Source organism: Phoca vitulina, unplaced genomic scaffold, assembly GCF_004348235.1.
Source record: "Phoca vitulina isolate PV1807 unplaced genomic scaffold, GSC_HSeal_1.0 scaffold9, whole genome shotgun sequence".
Taxonomy (NCBI): domain Eukaryota; kingdom Metazoa; phylum Chordata; class Mammalia; order Carnivora; family Phocidae; genus Phoca; species Phoca vitulina.
This window is the reverse complement of record NW_022589712.1, coordinates 31,994,856-32,004,247: the sequence shown is the minus strand read 5'-3', so window position 1 is coordinate 32,004,247 and position 9,392 is coordinate 31,994,856. Positions and strand designations below refer to the sequence as shown.

At 35.1% G+C, this 9,392-nt stretch overlaps 1 protein-coding gene across 1 annotated transcript in view; it reads left to right on the top strand.

Annotated features, from left to right (window-relative positions):
• The window catches only part of ENPP3 (ectonucleotide pyrophosphatase/phosphodiesterase 3), a 69,870-nt gene extending 63,699 nt beyond the window's left edge, over positions 1-6,171 (top strand). The window contains exons 24-25 of the mRNA XM_032408316.1: positions 369-529; positions 6,005-6,171. Coding sequence (XP_032264207.1) covers positions 369-529; positions 6,005-6,171 — 328 coding nt within the window. The remainder of the gene's footprint in view (positions 1-368; positions 530-6,004) is intronic.
• Positions 6,172-9,392: the final 3,221 nt, after the last annotated feature.

Below are 9,392 nucleotides of genomic sequence, written 5' to 3'. Positions count from 1 at the left end.
ACTTACCAAGTCACAGAATGTGAGAGGATTAGCACCCACCCAGACATCTAGCAGAAGTGCTCAGCTAGAGTTGGCATTGGGGCTTGTTTCCAGTCCCGATTTGCTCTATTGCAAATCGTCACTATAAAATATAAAGTCAACAAAACTAGGAAACACAGGAGGCATAATGTCATGGTCTGCTTTTCTGTAAAGCTCTGATCTGGCTCATGGAAGTGTAAAAATATGTGATAAGATTTTGTTCTTTCTATTCATTTGCTTTCTTTGACTGTATTTTTACTTTAGCATTTCTTTAAAAAATGTATAATGACATTTAGAAGTTTCAGAAGCAAAAGTATACTAACATGAAATCTTTTCCATTGTGTTTTTAGATATATGGAGAACACTACTGTTCCCATCCCAACGCACTACTTTGTGGTGCTGACCAGTTGCAAAAATCAGAACCACCCCCCCGAGGCCTGCCCTGGGTGGTTGGATGTCCTACCTTTTATTATCCCTCACCGACCTACCAATGTGGAGAGCTGCCCAGTGAGTATGCTCCCGGAGAGTCCTCAGGACCTGAGAAAGTGATTAGTCAGATCTCCAGGCTTTCATAAAAGTGGCTTTGACTACAACATATTATTTTAGTTGTTTCATGGGTAGAGTCGTACTAAATTACCTCATTTTTAAACTTTTCCTTAGACTATTGATCTTTATGTAATTTATGTCAATTTAAATATGTATATGCCTACTTGAACATGTGTTTATATGCGTATCTTATGTATTTTATTCGTATACGTTTTATTCACACTCATAAAGGAAGGGGTGATATCTTATTAATATTTTGATTCTTAACACAGAAACTTGAGGGCGCTGTGCCAAAGTTGGCACTCAGTTAATGTTTCCTGAATGAATATGTAAATATAAAAACTCCCATCAGCTTGAAACATGAGGTCAGATATTAATTACATACACACAGTGAGTTAAAGTAACACTTTTTTTAAAGCATCGTGTGTTAGTCTACTTCAACATCTTTCTGGATCAAGGGAAATTGTATGTAAATAGTTACTTAAACTTGCATATATTTTTTATAGGAAAAATATGTATTCTTGTAATTGGGTTTTACTAGTTATTCAACAAATATATTGAGTACCTATTAAGTGCATAGTACTGTGAAAGAAACTTTTTAGAATACACCAACGAGGAATACATTGTCTCTGCCCTCAAGGAGTTCATATATAACTTTGAGATATAAATGAGGTATATAAATGAAGTATAGACACATAAATCGTTCAGTTGATAACATAAAAATTATTTTTAAAAAATAAGAGATGTCACAAAGTTGCTTTAATTGCTAAATCCAAAGTTGGATTAATTGCTAAATAACGTAAAGATTCAGTGTTTCAAATTTGAAACACATTTGGCTGGAATAATCAATAAAGGAGAGTTATATAAAATGAGGAGAGAGTAGGCCTGGGCCCTGAAAATGGGCAGAATTTGAACAAATTGAGAGGATTGAGAAGAATCTTCAAAGGAGAAAAGATTTGGTAACTGGATGCAACAGCCAAAGAAAAAGGGAGACATGAAGATGAATCAAGATTTTAAATGTAGGTAATTAGGAAAAAAACAGAGAGAGGGAAGTTAGGAATGAGAATTATTTTGGCAGGTAGATAAGATAGTTAAGTTTAGGCATGTCCTTTATAGAAATGGGTGTCCACATGGAAAATCCCATAGGCTAGTAGAGACTGGAAATTAAAGCTTAGGTTCTAGGCCAGATTGGGAATTCATCTCTATTCTTTCAGTTGTTCAACACATAACTGCCTTCACCATACTATGTATTATGGGAGATACACCGATAAATTAGACATGAATTTTATCAAAAGGGGCTCACAGTCTAGCCCTTCGATGGCTAGTACAATAGAAGAAGGAAGAGATAAGTGGCACAAAGAGGGACAGATAAAATTGCTTTAGGTTTTCAAAAGAGAAATATTTCTTAGTAGGGAAGGCGACATTCTAACTTGGTCTTGAAGATAAGATTTGAACTTGAATGTTTGAATGGTCTTTCAATGACTAAAGATGGAGGGCAAAGATAAGAGGCTAAGCAGTGACTCTCCCAGAGTCCTAGAGTGGGCAAGGTTTTCCAGAAAAGGGTAAGCCATCATTCTTGACTTATTCTTCCAGTGGCAGAAGTCGTGACTAATACACTATGGTGCTGGTTACCACTGAATCAGAATTAAGTAGTTCTTTATAGCAGGTTCTAGGTAGCTACTATGGATTGATTAAAATGGGTATGCAAAGAAGAAACTATTGGCCATCCCTGGTCTAGACCTTTCTTGCCTTCTATCAGAACTTTTGAAAATGAATCCTAAGTAGTTTCATTGTCTCTTGTCCTCCCCTTCACCTCTGTACACCACTACCAACTTACCTTAAACTTTAGGTTTTCATTATGACATACTTTCTCATCCCAAAACTTTATCTACCCTGAATAAAAAACAAAAGCAAGCAAACAAAAGCCTCCTCGCCTGTACTTAAGGCTCTTCACAATTTACCTTCAGTTGACCTTACAAACCCAAGTTGTAGACCCACTGAAGTCCTTGAAACTACTTGATGCATCTTGAGTTTCCCTACCTCAACATCATTGCTCATGCTTTTCTTTACTCGAATGCCCTTCTTTTCCATCTGCTAAAAATATATGAGACAATCAGTTGTTTTGGGAAGGATGAATTTTCTCTTGGTGGTCTTCAAATTGAGAAACTAGTTGAATATCTAGGAGGATAATATGAGAAGCAGTATAGAATAGATCTTACACACACGGATTTTGGAGTTGGACATCCTGTGTTCAGTTATTGACATCGCCTCCTTGGGTAAATAATTGAATGTCAAATCTCCTCAGCTGTATACAAAAATTCATCTTCCCTCGTAAAATTGCTGTGAGCATTAGATAAGTTATTTCATATAAAATCCTAAGAATTCTCAATACATAGTAAGCAAATGGTGGCCATTTTAAAGAAATCACATCTTATGTGGGAGTTAACACATTCTACAGTCAACATAAAATGAGATTGTATACAAATAAAATCCTCTTTAATCAAATCACCCAATAAGTACAGTATATATATATACACACACAAACTGCACCTTAATAAGTCTAAATCAGTCAATATTCCCCTTAGCATTAGAAAAGGCACCCAGTGAAATAGTCGGCTTGCTTTAAGGGGCACGTTCTATGGAAACTGCACTTTTAAATATTCTAATCACTCAGTGCGGGGAGGTACCCCCACTGTAAGAGATCTGAAGGAACTGACACCAGTTTGGAAATGATAGATTCACAATACCACCTCACACTTGGTCTAGGAAACTAGATTCATATAGCCTTATTTATTTTTTTCTTTCCCTGTTCTTTCCATATTTTCTGCCCTTCTTTTTCTTTTTCTTTTTTCCCCTCAACTTTGTATTGTTCAATTCCTGTCAGAGAAAAGATAATGTTGTCATGAGTCCAAGTGGCAATCATTATTGTAGCTTGTTCAGAAGATACTGGAAAATACAGGTCTGGAACTTGGAAAAGAAATCAGAACTGTAGAGACAGATTTGGTATTAAATTATGGGAGTGAAATAAAGTTGCCAAAGGGAAGAAAGTGGAAAGAAGAGATCCAAAGGTCAAACTGAGGGAAATGTCTATACTTCCAGGATGGAAAACACTAGAATCGGTTGAGGAAACAGAAAGTGTCACTGAACAAGTAAGCAGTTAGAAAAAAGAGGAAATTTTAGAAGCTTGGGGTAATCAACTAAGTGAAAGATCTAAAAAAAAAAAAATCCACTCAGGTTATCCTTGCCAAAGCGATTTCATGAGTGTGGTAGCAGCAATAACCAGACTGTATGTAGTCAAGGGGAGAAAATAAAGAAGTAGTTAGGGTGGAAAAATACTGAAACTGATATTGCCTCAGAAACCTAACAAAGCGAGTTGTATTTTAGGGGTATATACTACTTCTGACACATACACAGTTGACTCTTGAACAATATGGGGGTTGGGGATGCTACCCCCCACACAGTTGAAAATTCATGTATAACTTTTCACTCTCTCAAAACCTAACTGCTAGTAGCCCACTCTCAACTGAAAGCCTTACAATACCATGAACAGCTGATTACCACATATTTTCTGTGTATCATATACTGTATTCTTACAATAAAGTAAGCTAGAGAAAAGAAAATGTTATTAAGAAAATCATAAGGAAAAGACCATGGCAGTTCTGTACCGTATTTATTGAAACAAATCTGCATATACGTGGATCCTCACAGTTCAAGCCTGTGTTGTTCAAGGGTCGATGGTATTTAAATACAGCTCATGAGAACTGTATGTATGCAAGGCTGCTCTTCTGCTGGGATGCACTCGTACGGTGAGAGTTGTCTGTGGCTAGCGTCTGTTCGGGTTGGTTGGTGCAGGTGGGCTAGCTGGCATTGAGTGGTACCCCTGCCGAGATAGTTGTGTGTTGTGCTTTAGGTTCATTGAATTGCAATTTTAAAAGAGGGTAGACCCAGTCAGGTGTTGAGTAAACATTTAGTTGGTGAGACACTAAATAAGCCATGAGAGAGCAGAGCAATATAAATCAAGTGGGGGAGAACTTTATGAAAAAACGTGATAAAAAACGTTAAATACTGCTGAAATGGGAAGTAGTAAAGGCAGGGAAAAATAATTAATTAGATTCCCGTTGATATATGAACTCAAATTAATACACTGCATATTTATTTTAAAAAATTAACATACATCATTAGCCCTTAGGAGGTTAGAGGTACTTAGGGGGTTAGAGACAAGAAGTAGTTTCCTCTTACACTTCCTCTAGCTCAAATAATAGCTGCCTATTTTAAAGCTGCATATTTAAAAAACAAGTAAACTACCACACTGAAGTCAAATGACGGGTTTTTTTAATGTTCAATTAGCCAGAATATAGTACCTCATAAATCAAATGACAGTTATTGGAACACACTCTTCTAATTTAACAAACTTTCACATTTTCTTACTTTTTAAAAAAATCTAAATGAAATTAACAATACCATATGAATATCAGAAAATTGCTGTATAAAGAATAAGAAATTATGTAGAAATCCATGGCTCTAACTAAAATCAAATTAACTTTTATATAGTAAAAAACCTGTTAAAAGTCAGATGGCCAAGAAATGTCTGAAAAGATGTTCAACTATAATGATACTCAGGGTAATAAAATCAAACAGAGATGGAACACTATTTCACACTGTGATTTGGCAAGGATGTGGGGAAATAGGTATTATCCTCCACTGCCAATGTAAGTGTAAATTGATATGAACACCTTGAGGAGTGCAAGGTTTAATATCTGGAAAAATTAAAGTTGCCTGTACTCTATGATCCAGCAAGTCCATTTATAGATCTTAGAGACTCATATTCTTGAATACAGAAGGCATGTGCCAAGTTGTTCATTACAGTATTATTTATAATGCCAAAAATACTATGAATGTGGCAATGAAAAAAAAACTGCCACCATAAACCACAGCTAAAAACAAGTGATTTAACTAGCGCTGGGTATATCACTATGGATGGATTGCAAACATAATGCTGATTGAGAAAGTAATTATAGAATACCACTTATAATATCACTTACATAAGTTTGAAAACTCAAGTCAATACTGTGTATTGTATATTGACGTGCATTAAAAGTTTAAAAACACAGAGTGGATTCCATGAACTCATGATAATGATTGGTGCTGAGTAGAAATTGGGGATTTAGCTTCATCTGTAAGATCTTCTTTCTTTTCTATCTGAAGTGAATATTAAAATAGCTAAACTTTATGACTTTGGTGGTCTGTATTTGTTCTAGTATACTTTGTACTTTTGTTTTCCTTTTATTTTAGGAAACAACAAAATGTAGCTATATCAAATTAAGATTTAAGGCAAGAAAAACCCCAGGAAAAAGGAAAACTTCTAAATCATAAAAGATCTTTTGTTAATGAAAAATAATGCCCTGTGAAAAACAGTCTTTTGCTTCTCTTTTACAGGGAGATAAACCAAAAGCTGTTTGGATTGAAGAAAGATGGCAAGCCCACATCGCTCGGATCCGCGATGTGGAACTTCTTACTGGACTGGACTTTTACCAGGAAAAAGCACAGCCTGTCTCTGAAATTTTGCAACTCAAGACATATCTACCCACATTTGAAACCATTATTTAACTTAATATATAAATGAATTCTGGCAGAATGTACATTATTTTTTCCTGTTAAATAATCACAAAATAAAGTTTTCAATTCTTCTTTAAAAAGCCATGTGGCATAATTTCATTATTTCCTTCTCTCTTTTTCATCTCTATAAATGTGAACTTTATTTTGAAGTCACTTTTTTTTTTTTTTTTGCACAGAGATTGTGCTGTATGAGATCTACCCTATTATATTTATTATCTCATTTATAATCTTGGGCTGTATTTTTCTGCCCAGCATTAACTAAATAGAAGGGAGAGCAAGAGAAGGGTCACTTTGGTGAACATTATACCAAGAAGTGTTACATTTGACAATTAGACAATATTAAAAGAAGCGCATTACCTCATTCGGTAATTTCACTTGTAAAAACTGTGTCAACAAATCTTTTACGGTAGGAAAGACCAGAAAACAACCTAAAAGACTGGTTGAACCAATTTTGGAATTTGTTTAAACAAACAATGGAATGGAATGCTATTCCAATACTATGAAGAAAGAAGTACATCTACAGATTGAATGTATGTCTATTGTTAAGCAGAGAACTAGGAAAAATAGCATGCTATCATGTTTTAGGGGCAGATGATAAAATGTCCTAGGCCACACGGTCCCTATTGCAACTACTCAGCTCTGCCATTACATCAAGGAAGTAGTCATAGATAATATATAAAAGAAATTGGAGTGGCTGTGTTCAAATAAAACTTTATTTACCAAAAAACAAAAAACAAAAAACAAAACCAAACATGGAGGGCTAGATTTGGCTCCAATAAACTTCCAGATGATTCTCTGATAAAAAGACCAGTTCATCCAGGGGACAAAAGCTTTGCTAGTGATGAAAAATCCTGTGACATAAAAAAAAGTCATGGCTTAAAAAGAAATAAACTATTTCTATTAGGAGGTCAATTGAAGTATGGTCATTAATTACAACTAATTGAAATGTTAGTTTCAATGCCACTGGGTTGGTTGTTTTTTGTTTTTTTTTTACATATTTTCTTCACTTGTAAGATTTAGCTTTAAAAATTGTGCAGTGAAAAGTGCAAACACAAATTGAAAACTATTTCCGGTTACATGGCAGAAACATTAATACCTTGAATATAAATAGAATTCCTCCAATTCAGGTTCCTCTGTCCCATCATAGCCTGGAAATTAGATAAGATCACCTGAATTTAGACTCCACAATGGGGAGACAAATGAAGGATGGTTACACCCCTGAACTGAATTTAACTCTGAATGTCCTCATTGCTTCTGCATTTCTCTGAAAGTAACTGAATTGTTTTCTATTATCAGGTCAAATGCGTGCTCAACATAGAAATACAAATTTCAGTCAGAGAAAAAGTTACTTTTTTTTGCATAGAGATTGTGTGATACACCTTCCTTATGCATAATTGTTATCTTATTAAAAAGAAATACATATGTGTGAAATCATTTTGAAGGAAAGACACCAGTTATTTGGCAAGTCCTGGAATTACAAGGGTCTTGAAATTGCTACTTTACAACTTTAAGTATGTAGTCCATTTTTTTTACAATGAGTTTGATGAGTTTGTTTTATTTTTTTTAAAATCTGAAAATGTAGACAATAATGTTAGTTGCGTTTAAAAATTATTTATTTAGAAAGAATTTCCAAGATACAGAAAGGTTGCAAGAATGGTATAAAGAACTCTTGTATAACCTTCATCCAGCTTTACCAATTGTTAATATCCTCATTTTTTTCCCTAAACTTTCTGAGAGTCATCATAGCCATTGACCCCCAAAACTTCAATGTGTTTTTCTTAAGAAATATGGCTGTAGTTGGGGGTGTTTAAAGTTGGTACAATAACATTAACTCATACAGCTGTAGTCGGGGAGTTTAATGTTTGTACAATAACATTATTTGATTTGTAGGTCTAATTCAAGTTTTCTAATATTTTCAGTAATGTCCTTGATAATATTTTCTGGGATCCAAAACAGAATTGTTCATTGCATTGCTTTCTTTTCACTTTGGTCTCTTATAATGTACAATTGTTCCTCTGCCTTTACCAGATAATGTTGACATTTTTGATGAGTCCAGGTCATTTATCTTGTAGACTGTCCCTCAAACTGGGTTTTCTGACATTTCCTCATAATTGGATCAATGTTTTGCATTTTTGGCAGGAACACTACATCAGTGATGGTGTGTTCTCAGTGCTTCATATCATGAAGCACAAGATGTTGTTCAATTATGCCATTGTTCCTGATGCCAAATTTGATCAGTTGGTTAAGGTGGTGTTCACCTGGCTTTCCTTCTGTAAAGATAGTATTTTCCCCTTTATAATTTATAAGTTATTTGTGGGGGATATTTGAGACCCTATAAACTCCCTGGTTTTCATTAAATCATCCATTTCTTTAGTATACTTTAATAATTTTTTTTTTAAGATTTTACTTATTTATTGATAGAGAGAAAGCACAAGCAGGGGGGGCGGCAGGCAGAGAGGAGAAGCAGGCTCCTCACGGAGCAGGGAGCCCGATGTGGGACTCGATCCCAGGACCCCGGGATCATGACCTGAGCCAAAGGACGATGCTGAATCGACTGAGCCACCCAAACACCCCTACCTACATTAATAATTCTTGCTGATTAAATTTTTACTATGATAGTTGCAAAAAGATGATTTCTTAAACTGCCATTACTCCTTCTACGTTTATTAGCATTCTACTGTAAGGAAAAGTTTTCCCTTGTGTGTTTATTTGTTAATTATTTGTTTGTTATTTGTATAGACTCAAGGATTCTTTTTATTCTAATGAATTAAAATATACTATAATTGTTACTTATTTTGGTACTCAAATTGCCCCAGATTTGGCCCGTGGGAGCTCCTTTAAGTAGATTCTTGTGTCCTTTGACATATCCTCATCGTTTTTAGAGCACCTCCTTACTTTTTGACATAAAAAATGTTTAGGCTGATCTTATACTCTCCCTGTGCTAACTCTGGAATCAGCCATTTCTCCAAGGAGCCCTGATTCCCTTTAGTGGGTATTGGTGTTGTAATGACTTCTGGAGTATCACTGCATCTCTGCCCCTTTAGTCAACAAAAGTACAATCTGTATCCACATCTTCTTGTCTAGGATCTCTCTGTGTCTCTACTCATGTTTATAACTACGTGTACACAAAACCATGAGTCCATTGTCTGGATATACTCATCTATTCATTCACCTACTGAAAGACAGTTTGTTGGCTTCTCAGCTTGGGCAAT